A 26554-nucleotide genomic window follows, 5' to 3' on the forward strand; every position below is an offset into this window, starting at 1 on the left:
ATAGGTCAAAACTAGAAGCTGATTGGTTAATCGCTGTATTTAGTGTTGTTTACCTTCCACCAGTATTAAAATCTATCATACCGTACTTAAGATTTTAAAACATGTAGTTTAACTTGATTTATCATTATAAACGATGACGAGGAGGAGTCTCTCTAGATTACTATATTGAGATTTTAAAATATAATCCAACTTGTAACCAGCATGCTGTATCATGAAAGCCCAGTTTCACTAGCACAAACACTTTCAGGGAGTCGACCAATTATCAGCAGGTGATTTGAAAAAGTGCAAGAAAGAACTGAAGAAAATGAAGAAGAAGAACGGAAACTATACCCCTAAAGCTGAGTGCAAGGACTATGTAGCTGAGAAGTACGCCGACTCTGTTGATTTCAACAGAAACCACTTCGATTAAATTTAAACTTCAGTGAGAAATAGAGCGAAAAAAGATAACTAAACTGCAAAAACTTCTGTGGAACTTTTGGGAATGTATTTGCTGCAGTACAGTTTAAATGTTGATGAGCTATCAGAAAAAAACTTGATGTTATCTTAAGAATGTTGAAGATAACGCAATGCAAATTATAAACTTTTGTAGTCAATCTTGGGTTATTCTGTCTTTACAAGAGCTAAAAATTTAAATACTTGGATTATTGAAAAATAAAAGCCGATATATACGATCCGAAAGAATAATTTTACTTTATTTTCAATCATATTTTAAAAATTTATATTTTATTCGATGCAGGGTTTCCGCAAAAATGTAACCACTGACAAATTTTTTCATAGAATAACTGTAAGTGTAAGTGTAACCAGAACGTTTCGATTCAATTTCAAATTTTTAAAAGCGTTACGATTGCATAAGTTAAAAATCATTGATATTGGTGTTCCATATTTCCATAACTTATTATCATATATCCACAATAATTGATTTATATTTGATTAAAAAACTATAGTGTTTCATTTCCATTCATACTATAATTGCTTGATGCTTCAATAAAAAGTCGTGCGCGACCACCTCCAATCACCATTTATTTGAGAAGAAGCTCATAAAAATGGCAGTAATCCAAAAAATTAAAAAGTTCAAACTCCAACCATACTTCTTATAATACCGCCAATTAAAGAATTGCTGTCTGACTCAGTAAAAAAGCTGTCTTCTGACATTTTATCAAAATCCTCAACACAGGGAGACTTGGCTTTAGGTACGTCTTCCAGGTTGTAATGAGCTGAAAGGTACTTTGAGTTTGAGGATATTGCAGAAGAGTGGGTTGGGATTTTTTCATTGCAATCTTTAGAGACGATTTCGCTATCATCAGATTTTGATGGCAGTTTCTCCCCGGATACGCTTTCCTCGCCAAGTTTGCAAGTCACTAATGTTTCTGAGGTAATAGAAGAGTCGCTGGTATCCAGGCATTCCATTTGCCTAGTATCAGACAATATCCTGTTCGAGTTGTTATGGCTAGTTTTAGCTAAAGAGTTTGTCTCCTGATCCATCTCTCCAGAACGTTTCAGATCTGTCTCATCGTTATCTGACTGGAAGTATGTGCAGGATGCATTATTATCATCACTGTTGGTTGAGTTATGATAATGATAGCGAGGACCGGACGTCGAGAGACTTTGACCACTTTCCATATCTAATGGTTGGGAATCGTCATAATGGGCTCTAAATCCTAATTCTACCCCAGAGAGCAAATCAGTTATATCTTCAGTCGAGTCTGATATACTCAGTCCGTCTATATTGCTAGGGTCAAAGTTTTTCCTTTGCATATTCTCTGCCGATCGACCACATTTTTGCGATGTGTAGGTCTGTTTTCCGGGTGAATGATACGCGCTTGTTGAGACGTCTTGGTTAAAAGATCTCTGCATTGGAGCGGACCCCCCAAGTGAGGTGTTGTGGAAAATACAGCATTCGTCGGGTCCCCCAAACTCACAGTTACACAGAAAGCCGTCTTCAGAGGAACTCCTATCCTGAAATGGAGACAGCGTCAAAACAATGCTCCATTAGTTTCAGGTACGTGATATATCACGTGATTACCCCGTTAATCAATATTCCGATAGTCTCGCACTTCAAGCTACAGATTATACTTTTACATTCCAATTTTTCATTTGGTCATCAGTAAAGTTAAACAAAATAATTTTTGTAAATCCAAATCATAGCATGTCCTTACCAAGGAGATCTGTGCGGTAGTTCGTCTAGAAGAGTGACATTCCTCTTCTTCTAATCCCCGGATACTAACCCCGATACTTTTGCCTGAAATTTTATCATCATGAATCAGATGTTTATTGTGAGGCATTGCATAATTTATCTAACATAATGTTAATCCTGGGAGCAGTCTTACAATAATTAAACAAGCTAATGAAGTATATAGCTGGGATGTATTGGGGCAGTTATTATTGACATTGGCATCTCGGTTAGTGTAGCAAATATTACAATTACCGTCTGCAGATGAAGAGTCTCCAGGAATCCCACATAACCATCTCTCAATGCAGACTTGCTTGATGTCATCTTCCTCATCTTCCTCCTCATCTTCCTCATCTTCCTCCTCTTCCTCATCTTCCTCCAGATTAGTATAGTAAGAGGACAGACTTGTAGGCTGGGAGTCTGAAACACTTGATCCCGCTGTCCCCCGGTTAAATAACCGTCTCCGGTTATCCCGAGGAGAGTCCTGGTTAGAAGAGACAGTTTCAAACGTGGTGTTGAGAGGGTGTCTCGTAACCTGGGAGTCTGGTACATTGTACATTGTACATTGTACATTGTCCAGTGGGTCTGTGCTGGCTGTGTGGTGTTTAGAGTCGGGATGTCTGGTGTGAGGGGAGTCTGAGTCCTTGCAGACCAATGAGCAGGGACTCAGTTTAGAGGGACGTTCCTCCCGTGGAGGGCTCCGGATGTCTGATAGAGAAAACATACTGTCTGAAAGAGAATAGGAGTTAATAGTTAATTTAGATTGGGTAGGTAACTGAGACCCATCAATGTTATGTTTAGGATTAGAGACCGGCATGATACTGATGAAATTCTAATCTCGATATAAGAAACGCAATTTGGACACAAAAATAAGCAATACTGCCTTAGCAATTCATCAATCTATTATAGTACATATTTTACCAAAACCCATAATCATGGGTAGAGTGGACCGCTGCCAGTGTCTCTCTTTCCCAAACAAAAGGAAATGATATTAATTTGATTGACCGTTCTCAAATGCAAAATGATACCGAGAATGAAATCGGTCGCTCGCTTTTCCCATTCAGTCACGGCTTAGAATTAGAAATTAGAAATTAGAATTAGAATTAGAATTAGAAATTAGAAAGATCATTACAAAATTACATGTGTCAGATCCCAATCAGTTAAATGAAAGTTATTCAACCAAACAATAAAAAGAACATAATATCTTAAATAAATAATTAAAAGGTTTGAAAGTGTGCACGAAATAAGGATACTAAGTCATAGCTTACTTTTAGGAAATCTTTCACGAAATAGATTATAAACAAAATTTCTGGTCTCCAAAATGTAATCCTCACGAATTGTAATAAGTTTCGATTGATTACATCAATCAGATGCTGTAAAAATCTCTTTGGGTTGCATTCGGGTCGATACCTAGTATTTCGGGGTAAGGGTGGTAGTTATTACTTATTATATTGAATTAGCTGAAGTTTATTGAATCTTTATTGCCGAGTACAGCTGCCTTTGGGTAGTTCTTCTTAATCTATTACAATTGTAAATGAATGGGAAAAGCGAGCGACCGATTTCATTCTCGGTATCATTTTGCATTTGAGAACGGTCAATCAAATTAATATCATTTCCTTTTGTTTGGGAAAGAGAGACACTGGCAGCGGTCCACTCTACCCATGATTATGGGTTTTGGTAAAATATCATCTCCTTTTGATTATAATGTCAGGGTACTATATAAAGTCGAAATATAAACTGATATCTTCATTAATAAGGAGGAAATTTCAACGATTTCGAAATTTTTCCTTTAAAAACATTTCCTTGTGTTTAAGTAAGCATATCGGTCGATCATTGACTGAATTTGCCACTTAATACTCATTCAAGTTGGCATTAAATTCATATATAATGACATTAAACTGTCGCGGCAAAGCAGAATTTGTTGGAAATCACGAATGAGCAAAATTCTCACCTTTCGCACGTGCAAACTTTGAGCGAACGTTGCGTGCGCATCCAATATTGAATCGCCGTAAATTTTTGCATGTAATTGTTTTATATATAGTTTGATAAGCATGCAAAGTTTCAAACTATTTCAAGAAGAACTGTAATCACAACGGCACTCTAAAGTTGACAGAAAATGACGAAAACAGCAATTTTCAGTGATTTTAGCGATTTTCTATCAATTTGGGCGTGTCCCCACGTGTGCAACTGTTCGATTTTCAACTTTAAAACTAGCCTAATGCACAATTTATACCTATAGAAAGCAGAACTGAGCTCCACAACCCAAGGCATGGCCCAACACCAGAGAATACTAAATCGCAAAATTGACGTTTTTATAAAATAATTTCTCAAAAAAGCACAAACTTCAATGACGAATATCTTTATGAAGGAGCAAGCTAGAAAAACTTTCCGGTAGATTTTCAGAATGCTTGAACAATTATCTAAGATGAAAATTTCGTCAGATTTTGAATACAATTACTTTTTAATGGTGTAAAATCATTTTTTAAAATTATTACTTTGTCAAAAATCAAGTTTTAAAAACGGCTAACTTGATGACGTCATTAAGGGGTGTTCATGACGTCAAATAATTTTTGTATACAATGTAAACTGAAGTGTAAACAATTATTTTCAAGACCTGTGGTCGGAAATGGCTGTATCTTTTATACTTTTGAATCTATGGACAATTAAATACAGGCTACAATTGACTGGCAAAGCGTCTATCCCTGAATATATATGTATATCTATCTATGTCACGACAATCTGTCGTAAAACAGGGGTTCTAGAAAACCCACTTCCCGATGTTCCTGAAACCTGAAACTTTTTTTGCAGTCGATTTGGTGAACGTCTAGACGCCCTGAAAAATTTCAGATCTCTAACTCGATTTTAACATGGTTTTTAAGGCACCTGAATATGGCGATTTTGGGTTTTTTACCGAATTTCGTATAACAGTGCTGGCGAGTATTTTATGCAAATTTCTTAAAAATCTCAACATAACTATTTTTTATTCCTGTCATCTTTGACATCAAATTAGAATGTTTTGAACTAAAAATAAATCTGCTGAACGACTTCCGATGAGTCTTAATGCCTGAAAAACTCCTGCCGGAGGCGGCGGCCTTCGGCCGCCGCCTCCGGCCGGAGTGCACGCTTCGCGTGCACGAAAGAGGCTTGTAACGTGTACCAAAGGGGGTATAATAGTAAAGGGGGTATAATAGTAAAGGGGGTACATAGTAAACCCACAATAAATGCACCGGTCGTGCTTGCCAGCACTGTGATTATCAATGAAATATTATCATACTCGTCATTAATGTAAAGAGAAATTAAGAACCCACAATAATTTCTGCTCCATCTAACCTGCATTGTTGATAGAAGTGAGGGATGGGGCCATGCTGACTCGGTTCAGAGAGACACTTCTCCGGAACTGGGTGATGGTGGAGAGAGTTCTGAAGTTGCTCCTGCAGGGACTGGAGGTACGGTACGGCAGCACTGGGTCTATAAACGGCACCTGGGTTAATTTGTAGTTTGTTTAGGGATGGTGGAATGGTGGAATGTGGGTTTAACTTTATAGGGTAGAATTTGTTTTGATAATACTATATACTGCAAGTACATGTACATTATACATTGTATAACGTACAAGGTGGCACTCTCAGTGGAGTGTAAGTATACAGGTGCACTAACCAGTTTCACCAGTGGGTCACAAGGGTCGATGTTGGAGGTGTCAGCACTGGCACTGAGAACTGTACTGCTACTCGGTATCTTATTGATGATGTCTCTGCAGGCTGGCACTGGAAGTGGGCCCCTAAAGAAAATAGATAAAAAGATCCTCAAATAGTTTGATATTTTTACCTACCTTATTAAGTTATTTGACCGGACATTGTGTGAACGGATATAGTTTTGAAGTTTGAACGGATATTAAAATGAACGCTCAAAGGGCCTACTCTACTTAGGATGTCCGCCAAAATTTATATTTGAACGGACATTAAAATGAACGCAAGGGCCTCTAGCGTCTAATCAATGTCCGTTCAAATAATCTCTGATAAGGTATACCTGATAATTTCTGATAAGGTATACTTTTCATATACATATGAAAAGTTGAATCAAACATAGCTTTGCTCCACGAATCCTGCGGCTGTCAATGACAACACAGAAAAGTCAGTTTGAAGAATTTGAGACAGACCACCGCCAATCGGCCTTCTTCTAATTGTGGTAATTATTCTTACAGCGGAGAGCCACAATCGAGAGCATGGAACAAGCAATTTACTAATAGAAATTATTAAATGTTAATTATCATCTGCATGTTATAGTAATTTCTTTATTGTATAGTGTTAAATTGTGGAAGTTGTGCCGAACTAAAAGAATTTCCAATTATGATAGTGGTTAGGTTACTTTGCAGATATTTTTTGAGTATTCGAGACTCGAGTGCATCTTATTTATTTCATTTCAGGTTTTGAAACCTGCTCATATTTTAAATGATTATGTGCCAGATTTTAACGAATACGTTGTAATTTGTGAATGCTATAAACGTAAGATTACTTTTTTCCGTTGTTATAAAGTTATAAATAAACGTAAAATTACCTTTTTGCTGTCACGAGATTGTTAAGAAGGTTTATGGAGTTCTGTACGTTCTTAACGTCGTTCATCACTGTAGACCTCCTTCCCTTGGTGCCGGAGATAGGCCCACACCCTCGTCTTTTAGCACTGTCACAAACAGAATAACAGTTTAACATCGTACGTTTCATATATAAACAGAAACTTAGTGTAACATCACAATATGTTACATGTAAAGAAGTCCGAATAAATATCTTCTATTTGGAAATTGTCTTACATCACTATAACATTAACTGTACTCATTTGATGAGGCCTATCATAGCAGATCATTTCTACAAGGATACAAGGTTTTATTTCTACCATTTATAGGAAGGAATTAAAGGGCTAAACTTTCTTATCTATTTATCGAACTAACCTTGAAGTTGAGCTAGAAGACGTTTTAAACCGTGAATCCCATCTGTTGTTGAACATCGTGTTAGAATCTGAGAGTAGAATGAACAATTGAAACACGTAGTTCGACGTACAGTCGGACAAAAACAAAATATATATTTGCTCAGAATATTTGCTATATTCGCTAATAATCTTCGCATGGAACTTTAAGAAGGAACACTCAGTGAGGTCAATAATGGAGGAACATCAGATCAAACTGTTCATGTTCATTTCAGAACTTGAAGGAATGTGTGTTACTAAGATGTAGCATAATATACGAATAATATTACGTGTAATCACTAATCAGTCATTCGCTATAATATCTAGTGTTAGAGTAAACTTACTATATGTGTCGTGTGTTTGTTGTGTGTACCTGTAAAATGGTATTAGAGTGTTTGGAAATTTCTAGATCTCACGGTGTCATGAAATGTTCATATGGCATATACCCATCGACCAAAGGGTAAAATCTATTTTAAAGTGGTGTATAAAGTAGAATGAACGATTGGTGCTATTATCTCATAGTTGTTACGTTCGTCGAAGAAATGCGAAAAGTTCGTCCAGTTCGGCACCTTTTAAAAATTCGTGAAAATTCGTGAAAATTCGTTGCGTAAATTTTCTTGGCATATGTTTTGATTTTATAATGAAGTGACCTGGCTGAACAAGATAATAGCCAACTCCTGAATTACTGGGGTCTCAGAACCGTACAATTGCCAATATTTAACAGGCTGATTATGGAACTTGGCAACCTCTGGCCTACTAAAGAGACCTCTACGTTGCCTGAAATGCAACATCTCACTCATAAAGTTTAAAGTTCGGTTAAAGTTCGTCTATTTCGTTAAAAAATTCGTCCAGTTCGGCACCTTTTTAAAGTTCGTCCAGGACGTCCGTAACAACTATGTATTATCTTGACGTTTGGAATATTTACCAATTTTGATTTCTCCTGAGCGTTGAAAAAGAGGTGAAGTCAGCAAATCCACGTGATGTGAACTCTACTTTGTGATAAACCTAATAAATAATTATACAGTAAAATCTTGTTAATTCAATTATTATCATACTAAATAAATGTATCTTAAGGAGCTGAAAGCTGTATTTACTAATAGTAATACTATCAACTAAGAAGAATAAAAAAGGGAAAATTCGGTATCATCCTAAATTGTAGCATTAGCAAGGTCTTACATGATTCTAGGTTCAAACTTCAACAGCAAAACATATAAATATATCGGAGACACCTAGTTAAATTAATCAGCACAATGCGCATTCAAGGTCAATGGTGAAACAAAAGATTGCAAAAAATCCTGCTAATTATTGATAATCAGACGGTCACGCTCCCACAATCAGACAAAGTGATTTACTCTGTAAATCCAGCCCAAAGATTGTCGGAGTAAATCGACAATTAGTGATAAAAGGATTTAACAAGACTACCGAGGAAAGTTCATTTCTCCATCCAGTGACATGAGCACAATGTCCTTATCTTGCAGATGGCGCCCAGAGAATCACTAATTGCAGGTTATATACCCGATATCAGGTTTAACAACACGACTGAAACTGGAAGTATAAATCTGGCCAATAGAAACTTGTGCAATGTTTTCCTTAGTGGCATGATGGTTCAAATGCCACCTTTCATTTGCTGATTTAGAAATGGCGCCATTCGTGTTTACTCTCTGTGACACTTAATAAAGAGTGCGCTACTTAAACCATATTAGTTTGGGTCCATCGGCTCAATCAACAACTCAATAGCTTCAATGGTGCCAAACTACAAAATTGATTGGTGCGAAATTCGTCGTGGTGCCATTACGAATTTGGCGTAAAATTGTAAAACTAAAGCAAATGAAGCCTGGAGTTACACCAAAAGTCAAGTTTTAGTTGACAAGGTAGTGTTTTGGCAAATGATCAATTATTGAGGAAAATGAACGGAATGACTTCTGTATAAATAGTTAAATTCACTTAAACGGAAGAATGTTGGAACGAGGTAAAGTTGAAATAACTTAATAAAAGGAACACATATCAATACTGGTGTACGTGTAGGAATACGATTAAAATATTTTAGTACTTTGAAAATCACCAGGAATTTCATTTTATTTCACTTCGTCCATTTTCTGTGGAGGTATTATCAAAAAATTAGGTCAAATTATGGCCGAGATAAAGGTGCGATGATCGGATCAAACCCTAACAATGGTGATCAAGAAGTGCCAGAATCTGGCGGGATCATCTTGTCTCAGGGCTAATCATTCAATTAAACGGGAGCTTTGCCAATTTCGTCCCATGAATGGTAAACTAATTTACTAAAATAACCCGAGATGGTAATTCTATCTGAGTATCCGTGGGGGGCCCGTTTCAAGAATACAGTGAGCCCAGCTAAAGTTCACAGCTTGTAATCATGTTAGGGACTTATCAAGTTGACGCTGCCATGACTTATCAATTTAAATTTGAGGGCAGTGAAGGGCATGTGCCAAACTTAGAGAATTTTTAATTTTTAATTATCTGATAACTTAATTATGGAGCTAATGACGGTCCATTTAGTGACAATATATATAACCTGTAAGTATAACTGCATCAGCATATAATTCAGAATAATTCGTCATTCGCGAATGTAATTGAAGTCTTATAATATTAAACACGGAGGTCATTTTCTAACTCTACTCGTTATAAATGGGCATAAAAATAATGTCTCTTTTCTTAAAGACGGAAAATGTGGTAAAAATGTGTACCGAATGAGAGGTCTCGTCCAGCTGCCAACGGCAAAAGATCTATCCAATGTAACTGCTCTCAATGATCGGCCCTAAAATTAAGCACGCCATGAATTGTTGATTGGCTGAAAATTTAAGCGGATAATTACGGGCTAATAGTAATATTACGGGCGCAACGGCAGTCTTCACCCACGTTTGAGCAGAGCAAAGTTTAGCAAATATGGTCGGCCAATCAAAAACCATCAATCAACGCTACAGTGCGAGCTGTAACAGCAAAAGGTTAATCGATGGATGTGATCTTGGAGAGAAATTTTACTTGTTATTGAAATCTGATAGTGTATTACTCATCCTTCGGGTTCGGTATCACAGTTTCATTAATACTCATATAACAAGCTATCAGATACCACATGTAATCGCGGTTATGGGTGCAAAATTGCACTATTGACCTAGTCTGCACCATGATCGGCCATTATTCGTTTAATCAGATTTATGTAATTCGACTTCAATCAATCTTTTAGCCTTTAAAAGAGAGGCTAAAAAGTTGGCGAATTGTTTAGCTCAATTACGGTGTTTTTTGTTTTCACATTTGCCGCACATTAAAAGTTTTAGGCAGGTTAGGAATTGCACATATATGTATAAAGTATATTGCTTCGGTATGCTATCTTTTATATGTTCTTAGATAGGGAATTCAATGTCAATTGTCACTGTACCAAACCACCCAGCTTCGGTTCCTAGTTCCGTTTATCTTTGTTTGACAAATAGCCATACATAACAAGGAAATTATTGAAAGTTTCTGTACAAGCAACAAGTTTGGAACGTCCTGTGTATAAAAGTATGAAGTTATATTATATATACTTTTGTGAATATCACAAGCCTCAACCCAGCTACTAAACTATGTGAGTATGTGAAGATGTGGTCAATACTACAGTTAATGAAGTAATGAGTCCAGCTACAGACTTAAATAATAGCACTGCACTGTACTCGTCTTACTCAACTACTTTTACATCGTACACAGCTCATTCAGAGTTTCATTTACACAGAATTGATCATTTTGATCTCTAGTTAACAACAAACTTTCGATTTTATCGCATGGGATTTTGTAATTGGCAACATAATTAAGACAAGTCATTTGTGCTTGTTTTAGTTTTACGACTCAAGACAGGAAAAAGTCCAGTTTTTCAAACGATTCAAGATTTTCCGAGTTTCATAAAACTGGTAGAAAACAAAATCAAACAAATATTTGTCCTGCCACCAACTATCCATGCTTCTATAGCCGTCATAGTATGACGTCGTGATAAGCATTGGCAGACTCTAACAAAACATGAAACCAAAAACACGATGTGAGCTTTAACCAACAAACCATGCAAAGAATCATGAAATAGTCAAACAGACTCATATTAACCTATCCTCTACGCCACTGTCACAACAAAAAACACGATATTTATTGCTTATTTATACAACTCATGACCTAGGAAATTGTTATAACTTAACGACCTGGTTAAGTTAATGAAAATAACTTAATTAATTTATATAATAACAGTTCACACAGACTCTGGACACCACAATATAAGAGCTTTGTAAAGAGAGTTAAAGTAATTGCTCTTATGGTGCAACTGCAAGTTAAAGTATGGTGATAAGAATATGATAATATTACAGATTAGCCAGGTGAGCGTTGACATGCGTGTAATTACTGTACCAGTGTACCAGTGTACCAGTGTACCAGTGTACCAGTGTACCAGTGTACCAGTGTACCAGTGTACCAGTGTACCAGTGTACCAGTGTACCAGTGTACCAGTGAGGAGTAGGGACAAGTGGGTTGATACTGTTCGCCAGATGCGCATACTTTAACCTTAAACCTTTACTATCTCAGTGTTTCTTCATGATCTTTATTCTTCAATTAGAGGATCTGTCCACATCCCCCCATTGTATTTGAGTCTGTCGTGTTTTGATATTTGTGCATTGTACTGGGGGTATAGCACATTGTACAGTAAAATCACAATTTACCGCGGAGTTTGTAGGAAAGCACATCTGAGGTGCTTTTTCTCAGGTGCTACTTCTCAGGCGCAATGTCTCAGGTGCTATTTCTCAGTTGGTACTGTCTAGTGTCTACCTGGTGCTGTTTTGCGGTAAATCAGGTTTTACTAGCCAGTACTACGAGGTTGTACAGTGTGTACAAACTAGAACCAGTGCATTAACCTCCCGAGACTGTCGAGTCAGCCAAAACCCGGTAAGGCCAAAACCTGATACTAATCTGATATGGCAGCACGCTCAGAGTTAGGAGAAGGTGGCACGGTTGTCACGTGACATTATTCTGAATACCATCCTGCTTCTCCTACCCCATTATCCTGCTTATCCTAGCTCATTATCCTGCTTCTCCTAGCTCATTATCCTGCTTCTCCTAGCTCATTATCCTGCTTCTCCTACCTCATTATCCTGCTTCAATTCCATCCTGCTTCTCCTACCCCATTATCCTGCTTATCCTAGCTCATTATCCTGCTTCTCCTACCTCATTATCCTGCTTCAATTCTCCTAGCTCATTATTCTGCTTCTCCTAGCTCATTATTCTGCTTCTCCTAGCTCATTATTCTGCTTATCCTAGCTCATTATCCTGCTTCTCCTAGCTCATTATCCTGCTTCTCCTAGCTCATTATCCTGCTTCTCCTAGCTCATTATCCTGCTTCTCCTACCTCATTATCCTGCTTCTCCTAGCTCATTATCCTGCTTCTCCTAGCTCATTATCCTGCTTCAATTCTCCTAGCTCATTATCCTGCTTCTCCTAGCTCATTATCCTGCTTCAATTCTCCTAGCTCATTATCCTGCTTCTCCTAGCTCATTATCCTGCTTCTCCTACCTCATTATCCTGCTTCTCCTAGCTCATTATCCTGCTTCTCCTAGCTCATTATCCTGCTTCAATTCTCCTAGCTCATTATCCTGCTTCTCCTAGCTCATTATCCTGCTTCAATTCTCCTAGCTCATTATCCTGCTTCTCCTAGCTCATTATCCTGCTTCTCCTAGCTCATTATCCTGCTTCTCCTAGCTCATTATCCTGCTTCTCCTAGCTCATTATCCTGCTTCTCCTAGCTCATTATCCTGCTTCTCCTAGCTCATTATCCTGCTTCTCCTAGCTCATTATCCTGCTTCTCCTAGCTCATTATCCTGCTTCTCCTACCTCATTATCCTGCTTCTCCTAGCTCATTATCCTGCTTCTCCTAGCTCATTATTCTGCTTCTCCTAGCTCATTATTCTGCTTCTCCTAGCTCATTATTCTGTGTTTCCTGCATCGCAACTTGATTTATTTTCGATGTAACTTAATTCTAACATTCCCGTTAGTGTAATGGTGTCGAAATGTTTTGTACTGAATTATTTTAATAACTGATTAACTGTACAGCTACAATCCTGTTCCTAAATATGTAGATATGAGTAGAGGTATTGAGTAGAGGTATTCACAATATTGAGTGCAGAGTATGCGGAGTATTTGTGTGCTGCGCAGGAAGTTATTGTTTAGTTAAGGTGACCGCGTGAGTACCAGTTGCGTGTGTTGCACTGTTTTAGTTGTGCACATTGTTGTTGTAGTTACCTGGGGACCTCAGGCTATCATGTTCATAAATTAGGCGGAATGACAGGCTGAGCGCGGCCCAGTACATAATGTTGTAGATGTTTTGAGTTGCCGTATACTGTTCAGAGTTTGGTTGCTTAACTACTATTCAGAACAATTTCGATTCGTAAATGCTTACTTTGCTTATAATTGTAATAGTATGCTGGCTGATATAATAGTATTATTAATACATCAGCTAATATAATATATGTAACATATTCGAAGGAGGAATTGTCAGATTCAGGATTAACTTTGTGATTGCCCGACTGGCGCTGGGACTATCACCTCAAACCCGAGGAACTTGATTAACTTTACATTATGAATCTATAACGTCATTGGTTACTCTTAATTAAGTTTAATTCAAAGTAATAACTTAATTAATAATGCTAAATGTTTCCAACAGTGACATCAAAATCACATTATACAATTGCTAGATGAATATATCTTTTAATCGTAACGTTTGAGGATTTGTCGTGGAAAAGATAACACCCTCGATTTTGTTTTTGTTTGATCCCGTCTTCACTTTCTACTGGAAAATAATCGCGCCATTGGTCAATTGCTGTATTTTAATTTACAATTCAAACGATTTACCGCAGTTACAAGGTGACGTAATTTTAATTAAATATTTCAAACCAGACATTAATTTCACGGACCACTAGTCCAGTAATGGGCACTGATCAGTGTTATCCTAAATAAATACATAATGCAGTTAGTTGGAAGTAGCACTTCTACTTATTGGTAACAAACGTGAACCATCCAATTAAAGATGAACTACCAGAGAACACAAATGGAATCTTGCTGAGTACCTGATAAGTACAGGTTTATCAAACGCAAAGGCGGGTAAACAGTTGGCTACTACCTCATACCACCACTATACTGATTACAGGGCTAGACCCTGTAGCTTTGTTGTGCTAAACACATCGTGAGGCAGCACGTATTGTCGTGCTAAACGAGAGACGGTATGCACCTCCTAGCTATGTGTTATCATGGCAGCACGTATTGTCGTGCTAAACAGCGCGGATTGTCGTGAGACAGCACGAGAGACGGTATGCACCTCCTAGCTATGTGTTATCATGGCAGCACGTATTGTCGTGCTAAACAGCGCGGATTGTCGTGCTAAACGAGAGACGGTATGCACCTCCTAGCTATGTGTTATCATGTAAGAGCCTGCTAATCAGGAACATGGTGAGCTTACCTGTGTTACTTCTGTTGTTTTCTCCACCGAGTGAGGGACACTGTGAGAGGTAATGTCATTCCCTGCCACGCTGTAGCTCTGCTTCCTTTCTGTAGTCACCTGTAGTCACTAATCTCCAGATGTAGTCACCTGCTGTAGTCACTAATATCCAAGTGTAGTCACCTGCTGTAGTCACTAATCTCCAAGTGTAGTCACCTGCTGTAGTCACTAATCTCCAAGTGTAGTCACCTGCTGTAGTCACTAATCTCCACTCCCAAGGTACCTCACAACTATGTTATTTAACACCAGTTTATACTGTTTTATCACTAGTAGTGTGCTATAAATGTCACTATTGTAAGTTGATTACTATCCACTATCCAGTCTCCGTTGTCTACAGACCAGGCCGTCTTGTAATCTCGTTATTCTGCACTGTGTATTAGAGCAGCGCTGTCTTTTTTTTACTTTCACCTGAAAATAATTCACTTACTAACACGTGCAATACTTACAGGACTTCAAACTAATGCACGTGTAAGCGTATCAGTTTGAAGTAGCGACTTATAGTAATTGTAGTACTAGTAGCTATCGTTTACCGAAACTTATTAGCTTACCCTGCACTGTAAGTTTACAATTATATCCATTACTTAGCTACATTGATAATTAAATAATTTAAGATGCTCCTTTAGATCATTAAGGTCACGTGTAAGATCACGTGTAAGCTGAGACAATGGTAGTTTAAATTCTGCTACTCATCTACCATGATACCATCATGACTCGTGTTTTCTTTATAGTTTTGTTAAATTTATTGTTATTTTAAATTTAAACGTGCCAACATAGGTGACAGTTCCTCGGTAATTAGCGCGTGTTTTAATGGGTAACATTCCTTTTGCAACATACCTTTGTAAATTCCACTGTCTGTTTATTTGTTTTATACCCAACTCGGTTAACTGGTACACTTTTGATCTACGTTTATTGATGATAATATAGTACCGATAGTTTTTAAATAGTATTAAAATGTACACCAGGAAATGATTATTATTTGCAGACAGTGTTCAGTTAACTGTAAAGCTGAGTACAGCTATAATATCTTGAATCTTGATCTTATAGATTCTCTTCTCGTTTATTCGACTCAACGAAAAGCGTAACGTTTTTGTTACATATTATCTTGTCATATGATTTTCAGGAATATTCAGTTTTGTTTGTTAGGGTTCGAGTTATAGGCTAAAGTTTGGTCGACTGTCGAGTAATAAAATGTGTTTATTTTGGTTTTCGTTGCTATTATGTTTATATATGTTTATTGTTTATTCAAGAAATGTGACCGGTTGAGACAACATATGACGTATCTGTTTGTTTTAAAACTGTTATTTTAAATGTTTTCTCCGAACGAGTCTTGCATGCGACAATTATTGTTGTTGGGATCACCATACAATTGACCATACTTTGAGAGTATAAGATGCATTACGTATTACCTTCACTGGAGAGTTGTTGTTGAACCCTGTATCTGTTATATGTGGTAATGCGTGGCACGTACTACGAGCAAGCTATTGCTTAATATTTATTAATACTTTGATGAGCTGTGTCGACAGTCTTCATTTACGTTTGATCGACTATCTGTCTTGATTTACTTACGATCAGCAATCTGTCTTCATTAACTTACGATCAACAATCTGTCTTTTATAGTTTAAGATTCATGTTGTGAGTCTCAAACACAATTGTACCCACAGTCCTTGCCAGTGTAGTTGAACTTGTGTAGCTGAACTTGTTAAAGCCTCATTGGATAGTTGACTGATTGTACGTATCGGTTAATACATCTAACTGCAAACATTGCTTTTATTGGCTTGATGGTGCATATACTGCATAGTGCATATCAACTTGACGGTGCATATAGTGCATATTGGCTTGACAGTGCATGTAGTGCAATCAATTATTCGGAGATTTAGTCCCGATTCATTTAGCGAAATTGAAATGACAAGATCTGTTCAGTTTCTGAAGAAAATAAAAAAAGATTCTTTATACATGATTTACTATCCGTGTACACCGTGCTGAAAATACAGCGGATCATTAGTGAGCAGGCGGTGTACAAGTGCCTGGGTGAAAACACTAAAGACCGTGCTATAAATTTGTCACTTATATAGAAATATAATACCATGTTACACACCTCCACAGAGCTATAACTACAGATTTACCAGGGATCACATTGGTAAGCATTAGCGCCGAGGTAGGTACGTCCCTTTCTCTGTGTGTATCCCGCGTAGCCATGGTTATCATGCTGTTATTCTTCCCTTGTTGTCTACAGGAATTCCTTGTTATAGTTTGTCAGGAATTACTCTATTCTTTCAACCACTATGAGTACGATGGGTGATGGTGATTCTAGCTCCTATACATTTATATTTTACATTAGTTTATTTCTGCTAATATAACGTTATAAGCTTATTTTGGTTTCATTTCAGCTACTCAAAGCTTTTTTGTACGCTCAGATTGCACACAATGCGTTATGCCTGGTGCTCCTGCCCGCTCTCCCCTTTCTTAAGTTCATTCTTTTGTTCAGCGTGCCGTCCCTCTTTCTTCGCGCTTGTTTCTTTTTTCCCTTCCCTCTCTTCTCATTGCACAACCCTGTCATTTCCTATCAACAGCTCCTAGTGGCGCCTTATCTTTTCTCTCCGTAGCTCATTTAAATTAATTGCCACCTTTCAACCATACATTTTATTTAATCTTACTCCTGAGACACTGATCACTACACGACTAAATGGGCTCTAAAATTTGACAATTATTTTTTAATGATAGTTTAATTTAAATTAATGATAATCTAATGTAATTTAACAATATTATTTTATTGATACCAGACATATCCTCATAGTGTTCATTTGACATATTGTCATTCATTTCTAATTTCTCCTCACACTAACCACCTTATAACAGAGTAGCAAACATGGTTGTAGAACTTAAGAATGTGGCGGAGTTTGACAGTTTGGTTATCCAAGGTTCAGCTGACAACCAGCTCGTTGTGGTGGACTTCTCTGCTGAGTGGTGCCCTCCGTGCAAAATGTGAGTTTGGTTTTATAAAAGTAATTACAACACTACAACTAATTACAACACTATTTTAATGTTGCCATGGGGTGGCAAGTCCCAATTCATCGTAGTCCGATAGTGCAAAATGTGAGTTTGGTTTTGTATGTGGTGTTTTCAAAGAGACTGTCATGTTTTCAAAAGGGTGTAATTCCCGTGACATATGATATTTATAAAGGGATCCTAGATCCCTGTATACTGTATAGCTGTATGAATGCTTTACGTACACCTCCAATACTGCGCACTTTTTGTGCACTGTCTGCGCACTTTTTGTGCACTGTCTGTACACTGTCTATGCACTGTTTGTGCATACCTTACTCGGGATTATTACGGCGGGTTTATTAACGACCGGTTAAAATATGGTTCGGGAAAAATATGGCGAAATTGCTCAAAACCCACCACATTTTCCCGGTCGCCATTTTACCGGTGTCCAAACTTTCAATTTTAGATTCAAAAATTTTGTCTCAGATGTAAATTTCCTTATTAGAGATACTGATAAGCAAGTTTAGAAATTTTCGCATTGCTAAAACTTGTGAAACAAGTCGAATTATCAATAATTGTTGAAAATAGACAGAATTTCGTCGAGCTGGTATTTTAGAGGCAATTAATTACACGCAATTCCCTGAACAGGATTCCTTTAAGGACTTATAAACTTGTGGACTATTGATAGTGAGATTGTTGTTACTTATAGGAATTTTTTGTGATCCCCTTTCTGCTGGTAGTAACGTGTTGGTAGTCTAGCACTCTAGCAAATTCGTTGTTTTGAATTAGCATTAAATGTTTACGTTTATCAAATTTACCGTTTATCAAATAACCATCAAATAACCATGGGCAAAAAGGTTAATTTTTTGCAATTTTAGCCAAATGAAGTCGAAAAACCTACAACAAGTGTCCCAATAGTCTTCTTTAGTGAATATAAGACAACGATTAAAATATGAGCACCCATACCCCTTGGGAACCCTAAAAGCTGAGACGGCGGGTTTATTAACGACCGGTGAAAATGTGGTTCGGGAAAAATATGGCGAAATTACCCTAAACCCGCCACTTTATCCCGGTCATAATAATCCCGAGTAAGGTATTCTAGATTTAACTGTCATTACTTTCAGGATCGCACCAAAATACGAAGCGTTATCTAAAAAAGAGACCTCTGTTAAATTCTACAAGGTTGATGTGGATGTTGCTGATGATGTATCTCAGAAAGCTGGGATATCGTAAGTTTTACAACGGCCATCTAATAATTAGACAGGACTTTGTTGAATTTTATATCATGATTCCGTCAAATGATTGATCAGTTATAAGTCTGAGATTTGACATGTTCTAGGTGCTTCCAGGGGCAGGGGTTGAAATAGTTTCTGCATATTATATAATCTTATAATCAATCTCGGATAATTTGATTAACTTGATGAATACACTCCCGCCTACTTTCTACAAAAGTGACAGGCTACATTTTTATTTATTCATATCTCTTCAAAAGTGACATTTTTATTTATTCATATTTATCACCCACTTCAGATGCATGCCTACCTTCAAGTTTTACAAGAATGGAGAGTGTGTAGAAACACTCGAAGGAGCGTCTGAGGATAAGTTAAAGGCTCTTGTTGCAAAGCATAAATAGATAATTGCTTTGAAATATCCTTAAGAAACACTATTACTGTTACACAATATTTTTGAGATGAAAAGTTGTAGTTTGGAATTTTGTGTTAGCATATTTTGTAAATGATTGCAGCACAATTTTTAGATGCATTTTTCGCAATGTTCCATTTTAATAATGGATTTTGCGGCGATTTAATTTCCTTATTATTATTATTATGACTATAACCTACAAAGTTGTACTTGTATATATACCTACCTATTATTGTTTGTTCATTAATTGATAATTGGATGTTTTATATTTGTTAATCAGCCATATGTGAGATAATTAGACTCGAGAAAATCAACAGAAGGATCTTAACTGAAGATTTAGCGGAATTACTGAATTAGCCATTATATAATAATCGTGGACAAGCTCTGACCTTTAGGGTGGGTACATTTTACCAACCCATCAGTCACAACGGATACATTTTGGGTTTGATTTTACTGGGCCGCGCTCAGCCTGTCATTCCGCCAAATCTTTATTATGTTAATGAACATAATAGCCTGGGGTCCTCAGGTAAGGTTTGATTGTAAATACTTAGAAATTGTGGTTATGATCTTAACAATGAGCTATCTTTAACGTTATATGAGAATCAATTATCACCGAATAATCACAAAAAATAACGTTTTTCTGTGATGAGGCAAGATTTCGACAAAGTCTTTAATTAAGTTGGTAATTTTTCTATGTTAGATTGTGTTAAACTTACCCTTAGCAAGTACTTGACGAGCAGATAAAGTGACTTCAACGCAACCAATACAAACAAAGATATAAAACCTAATGTTTATGATCCATGTAATGTCTATACTAAAGTAAAAGCCACAAATATTCAGCGATAAAATGCAAGCACATAACGAATCAATTAACGAATCTACTAGTATACTGTTTTGTAAGGAAAAGTCTTCAGTTACAATATTCGTACAATCTGCAGTGGTCACCATGATAATATATCCGTTGGGGTTTTAATGTGAAGGTAGATGTTTAACAAGCTTTCAGCTTCCTGGTGAATTGGCTAGGGAGGGTCAAGGGAGTTGTTTGTAGCGCGATGCACTACTGGGTCGCGCGCGCATCAAATAATGCTTCTCGCAACCACAGATCGGCGAGATGCGAAGGATTGACATCGTCAATCAAGGGAGTTGTTGGACGGATTCCTTTTTAAGGGCGAGCAACGTTGATGGCGGGTTTTTTGGAAGCAATCTCGATCTATTGGAAATTCTTTTCCATGTCGTTACCGCTTTAGGGAACAGTGAGGTGGAATTATTATAGAGGTTCATATCTTAGATTACCATAAAAATGACCATAACTACGATGGTTAGACTTAGAGAGTCCTTTGCTTTTTAAGTAATAATCCGTTGTTAATAAAATCCGTTTTGATCATTTTATTCCCAAAATTGCTGCTTAAAACTCGTTTAATCGGCTCTAACATTGTTATAACGTGGCAAAATGTTTTCTCTGAGACCAACAGACCAAAACCCTAATACTCTACGTTAATAACTTACTCCTACCTAGCCGAATCCCTAACCCAAGCAAATACCCAAACCCTAACTCTAACAAGAAATTTGACCTGCTTCATTATATGAGTATGAGTATGACCATTACCATATCACGTGATCGAAACAGTTTCTCGCTGGTATCTAAACTTGTAAGGGAAACATTTTTACCCTATGTCAGTATGTTATGTGGGGTGATTCTTAAATAACGTTCAAGAATACGTTGATTAAGTTGATTTCAACTGCCGGCGGCTCATATTTAGAAAAATCGCGGCATCCGAGCGTGATTAAACACGCTTAGATATGCTACGATCTAGTCTCTTTAGTCTTAAGAGAGAAAAAGTATCAGTGTGAAGGATTACTTATAAGTCCGGATTCTGGGCGTGGAATTCGAACCGTGCATTCCATAAAACGGGCATTTATAGTTGGCATCTTGTCTTTGTTCTAGTTATGGAATTTAAACATTGGTCTTAAATTCCAATTCCATCTCGTACTCCATTTTTCCATATTTCGGCAAGCTGCTGTGAAATGGTTAATTATGCATCAAGTTATGTATGAGCTACCACTAAACCAGCCACCAGGTACCAAGTTTTTAGAATTAAATCCGAGAAGAGCCGCCAGTCACTCCACATTATACACAATTATAGCCCATGCAATGTTATTCAACAGTCAAACGTCATATTTTGAATTGCCCACATGGCGATCATACCGTCGACGTGAGCGTCATGGTTGCATTCTCGAACCAGACACGACTGTGTACATTAGCTCGAGTCAACATCTTATTTGCGTCAAAATCTTGACTGGATCATTAGGGACCACATGAAAAGAGCTCAGAGTCAGAGCACAGTGTCCATTAGTAATCAGAGCACCATGTCTCGTCATTCATCGGCAGGGCTCGTATATCAGGGACAAAAGGAAATCGCGGCATGTACGGAATCGCGATTTTTCCCATTATTTGCGACAAATTTTATGTATAGTTTAATGTATAGGCTGTTAAATTTCGCGGTATCGCGATTTTTGCCAAAATAATCGCGAAATCCTTTAGTCCCTGTCGTATATGCGATTGAATGTTTCAAAAATCTTCTAAACACACTAAAATGCTTTTAAGATTATTTTAAGGAAGGACTTAAAATAAAAGGGAGGGAAACAACTTCTTCTCCCATTTACTAAACTACTTTCACTCAAATCACAACATTTGATGAGGTGTGTCCTATTCTTCCTCTTCTTCTCAAATGGTCGCCAGGTTTTGGCTTACCGCTTAAGATCGGGCTCCTCATCGGGTCCTCAGAAAGCTAGAAATGAACTAGCTCACCTCAAGGACTCCCAAAAATATAAGTCTAACCAAACGATAGAACTGGAACAGATCTCGGGAGTCTGGGAGAGCTGTTGCAAACTCAAAGAGAAGACAGGGACCTTTTCTACGGCCAACTCCTGCTGGGTACGTTAATTAGGACGTTCATTCCTTGTGAATTCAATATCCTTCCTAGTTCCTATGCCGGAGACCTGGGTGTCCGTGATAGATTTGGTAGATTTTAACCAAATTACAAACCCTCTTTGTCAAAACGTGTTTAATGTAGCTGATAATTGAACTTGAAGCTACATTAAGTTACCAGTTCCTTTATTCATATTGCGAAAGTTGGTTGAGCAACTGAGTACTAAAATATTTGGCCACATGGAAATGTTTGCTTTTTCTCCAGCACGTTATTTTCCTCCAGTAATTAAGACACAAGCTGGTCATGAAGCACTTGGTGATTGGTGTCTCATAAAGGCGTGCCAAGACCAATGATTAAAGACACAAGCTGGTCATGAAGCACTTGGTGATTGGTGTCTATAAAGGCGTGCCAAGACCAATGATTAAACGCGAACGAAGGGAGTCTTCATCACAGAAAAATGTGCAGACTACAATCTATTCTTCAATATATTCTTCAATCTATTTGTGGATCTAACACAGCTTACTTATTTTGATAACGGCAGGATGATGTTTGCATTGACAACTTTACTAGCAGTGGTGGGACTGGTGGCCGGTGATGGGGTGGGACACAACAAGCTTATCAACTTCCCTGCAGCCTCCACTGGCAATTACATCAGCTACAAGACTGATCTACCAGCAATGACTGGATTCACCGTGTGTGCCTGGCAGCAGAAGAGCTACTCCGATGATAAAAGATACTGGTTCAGCTACGCAGTCTCAGGATCAACCAACGAGATTCTCATGGGAGAGAGAGAAAAGGGAGTCTACGTCTTCTACTTTGCTGGAAGCAACTTTGGAGCTAACGTGGGGAGTTTAGAGAACCAGTGGGTGCACATCTGTGCAGCCTGGGACTCAGAAAGTGGAGTAGCTGTCATCAGTGTCAACGGAGAAGCAGCAGGGACTCAAGAGAACTTTAAGAAGGGCGCTAGCGTGAAACCAGCGGGTAACTTGGTTATCGGGCAAGATCAGGATTCTGTAGGAGGAGGCTTCGACGCTAGCCAAGCCTACACTGGCAGACTTTACAATATCAACATGTGGAACTACGCTCTCAACTCGACTGAAGTGTCCTTCCTTTACGAGACAGGTCTTTGTGGATTCGGATCCACTGAGGAGGACCCCATCATCTCTTATGCTGATATTCTGGGCCAGGATATGACAGGAGATTTGGCTGTTGTTGATGGGCTCTGCATTGACCTTGAGGATCCAAGCGAAGGCCAAATCATGAGGTTCCCTCCACAGTCGAAAGCTAGCATAAAAAACTTTTTGCAGTTCACTCCCAACTTCGAAGACGAGCTCGCAGAGTTCTCCATCTGCACCTGGTTCTTCAAGACATACGGAGACCAGTCAAGGTACTTCCTGAGCTACGCAGTTGCAGGTATGGATAATTCCATCATCCTAGGCGAACAGGCCACACTGGGCTTCTGGGTAAGCGGAGGGAAACTCCTGACCGACATTTTACTAGACCAGCAAACTTGGTACCACCTTTGTTTCACATGGGCTTCAGACAGTGGTGCTGCGATCTACGTGGACGGGGCCAAGGTAAAAGAAGGTGCTCTAGCGACGGGAAAGACACAGAAGGCTGGTGGTGTAATGAATGTGGGGCAGGAGCAGGACTCAGTTGGAGGAGGTTACGATGCAAACCAGGCTTTCGCAGGGAGTCTGTACAACCTGAACATGTTCCGATCAAAGCTGAGCGATGATCAGGTGACAAAGCTTTACGCTGAAGGAACTTTCTGTGAGAAGATTCCAGAAGAGATGTGGGAGGCTGGAGCAGTTATGGTGGCCTACAAGGACTTTTTCAGTCTCATTCCTGACGGAGATGTTGTGTTTGACAGTGGGGAGGCAGCTTGGAGACACGGTGCTATCCACTGTGGAGGAGATGATCTGGACGTGGACGCTCACAAACCAGACTGCTGGAAAATTGAGGAGAACATCAGGTATAAGGACAGCGGAAGTTTGGGATATATTGTGGGGGATCTGGATGCAGCTAAGGCAGCGTGTTACGCTTACGGTAAGTGTAAAACACTGACGTGCTCTGATAAGGATGGTGACGGTGTACTGAAGTGTGAGATGAAGGAATCGTTTGAGAAGGCAAAGAAGGACAAGAAGAGGACATCATATACTTACAGATGTTAAATCTGAGAAAATAGAGGAAAACACATCGCAGTTGTTGTTGACTACTAACTGTTTAATCTTTGGAGACTTTTCAAATCTAAATTTCTTCTTATGATTATGAATGTACTTTGATTTTTGAACTATTTTAACCCTAGAACAGCCATTGAAAAAGTACACACCTGGTTTCATTGAACTTTATTTCAAAAATGACGTTTTAAATAAAATGACGAACTTCACAAAAAGTAAAGTCTAGTCTCAACAGGTAAAACTAAAAATTTAGTAGTGGAACAGCAATACTAAGGTAATGGGACTACTGCGGACCCTCTACCGGCCAAACCTTGTTAACAAAGCCGCAGTCAAGGTTCGGTGAACGGTAGTTAAAAGCGCTTAACTACTTCCACTACTAAAGAAATAATCCCGATAACACTCAACCTCTGCCTGATCCAGAGGATATCACCATTTTACCTTCACACAGAAATCGAACGCTGTAAGAAGATGACGATCAGACCTCATTAAAACTAAAAATTAAAACAAATAAATAAATTATAGAATTTGCATGCTTCGAAACGGACAATCAAGAAATATAAGTGTTTTGAAATTGTGTGGAAAGTATCATCCAGGAAACCTACCCTCTGAATAGTTATTAGTATTTTATTTAGAAATGAGGTATACTGAAAAAAAAATTTACCCCAACCTGTAAGGAACCTATAAAATATGGGTGTGGCCGGAGGGTAGTCGGAGGGTAGACAAGATGGTCGAGTTGGAAAAGGAACTTTAATTTTTTTGCGGTCACTGACTTACTGACTGAGGTCAGATATGACCTTTCTCCAAATCCGTCTATCCAGCATGAGCTTGTTTATCTCCTTGCTGTCGTTAAGCACCGTGTCCCTCCGTAGGATGTCTTCATAGGTGTGGTCATAAGCTTCACAATAAAAGTTAGGAGCAACAAATAAACACTCCCCAAACATTATCCATTGTCATTTGAAATTAGGACCCTGTCTAGTTCCTAGTTGCCTAGTGACTACGTCACGCAGTGACCGATTCGTGCCCAAGACACTACAGTGTGTAATATATTAATATGTTCATATGTAAGCCTCTTGATTATATAATATAAGTGACTCATAACTAACTATAGTTGTTAGTGAAAAAAAGCGGGATTCTTTATAAATTTATAAATTATCCGGTAAATATAATTATCCCAACTTCATAATGTTTAACATGATCCAGCACATTCCTAAGAATAGCGTAAAAATGTTCGACTTTATTACATTATTATCGAACTTAACACAAATCTGAAGTAGTTAACAATAAACATCCTAAAGATCTGATAAATCTACACGTACGTACAACTTGAACTAATACCGGTAAAAAATTATTATTATTTATTATATATTCCGATAATAATTTCTTACATTCGGATACCGATGTACGTGGCATCAGGCATGCTTATTTTTTGTTGCACAGCAGGGTGTCGGAATTATTGGCGCGTAAACAATTTTGCGTGAAATTTTAGCTTACCGAAGCTTTTAAAAACGATCATTACTTAACTTTTGAGGGTGTTTATGCTTTGTGATCCTTATAATTATTAAGATATTCGATATTATTATTTTTGTTTCGTGTCAATTGCCAATATGTTAGGCTGATTTGTACGCTGTAGGATTGGTCCTAATTATTAGAGCAGTATATGAGCAGTATGAGTGAGAGCATTTTTTTCAAATAATGTTGAATTATTATTATTTTTCAAATAAGGGCCGGCAAAATTTAGGTTGCGATAAGGTACGCTGAATTTTGATATGATCTATGAGAGTATGAGTATCATGAATACCATTAAGCAAATAATGAATATTATGATGAAAACTCATTCTTTTAGCGTTCAAATTTGTCATTTGTATTGGTTGGTTTCTCCGTCGGTTACCATTGTGCAGTTCTCGATATTTATTTCTTGATCCAAATTTTTGTCTGTAAGTACTTTGTTGCGTTTTATTTTGTTTATCACAGTGCTGGCAAGCACGACCGGTGCATTTATTGTGGGTATACTATGTACCCCCGTTACTATTATACCCCCTTTACTATTATACCCCCTTTGGTAGGTACACGTTACAAGCCTCTTTCGTGCACGCGAAGCGTGCACTCCGGCCGGAGGCGGCGGCCGAAGGCCGCCGCCTCCGGCAGGAGTTTTTCAGGCATTAAGACTCATCGGAAGTCG

At 38.1% G+C, this 26554-nt stretch overlaps 4 protein-coding genes across 4 annotated transcripts in view; 3 read left to right on the top strand and 1 right to left on the bottom strand.

The window, feature by feature from the left end:
- The window catches only part of LOC134825006 (interstitial collagenase-like), a 68189-nt gene extending 67326 nt beyond the window's left edge, over window positions 1–863 (top strand). Inside the window, exon 18 of the mRNA XM_063837054.1 lies at window positions 248–863. Coding sequence (XP_063693124.1) covers window positions 248–409 — 162 coding nt within the window. The 3' untranslated portion in view covers window positions 410–863. The remainder of the gene's footprint in view (window positions 1–247) is intronic.
- Window positions 581–20132, bottom strand: LOC134825005 (uncharacterized). The gene is made up of 11 exons (XM_063837053.1): window positions 19982–20132; window positions 14601–15047; window positions 8049–8128; window positions 7468–7496; window positions 7110–7176; window positions 6722–6844; window positions 5825–5945; window positions 5501–5651; window positions 2426–2899; window positions 2157–2239; window positions 581–1956 (listed from the first exon to the last, which is right to left on the bottom strand). Exons 5-11 carry the CDS (start codon window positions 7163–7165, stop codon window positions 1072–1074), a joined length of 1893 nt encoding a protein of 630 aa, XP_063693123.1. The 5' UTR covers window positions 7166–7176; window positions 7468–7496; window positions 8049–8128; window positions 14601–15047; window positions 19982–20132; the 3' UTR covers window positions 581–1071.
- LOC134825011 (thioredoxin 1-like) lies at window positions 17500–19349 on the top strand. The gene is made up of 3 exons (XM_063837061.1): window positions 17500–17621; window positions 18749–18853; window positions 19155–19349. The coding sequence occupies exons 1-3, from the start codon at window positions 17506–17508 to the stop codon at window positions 19255–19257; spliced, it is 324 nt and encodes a 107-aa protein (XP_063693131.1). The 5' UTR covers window positions 17500–17505; the 3' UTR covers window positions 19258–19349.
- A 2544-nt stretch (window positions 20133–22676) lies between the features above and the next one.
- Window positions 22677–24446, top strand: LOC134825012 (uncharacterized). The gene has a single exon (XM_063837062.1). The coding sequence runs from the start codon at window positions 22738–22740 to the stop codon at window positions 24367–24369; it is 1632 nt and encodes a 543-aa protein (XP_063693132.1). The 5' UTR covers window positions 22677–22737; the 3' UTR covers window positions 24370–24446.
- Window positions 24447–26554: the final 2108 nt, after the last annotated feature.

This window comes from Bolinopsis microptera, chromosome 13 (assembly GCF_026151205.1).
Source record: "Bolinopsis microptera isolate Bmic1 chromosome 13, MBARI_Bmic_1.0, whole genome shotgun sequence".
Taxonomy (NCBI): Eukaryota; Metazoa; Ctenophora; class Tentaculata; order Lobata; family Bolinopsidae; genus Bolinopsis; species Bolinopsis microptera.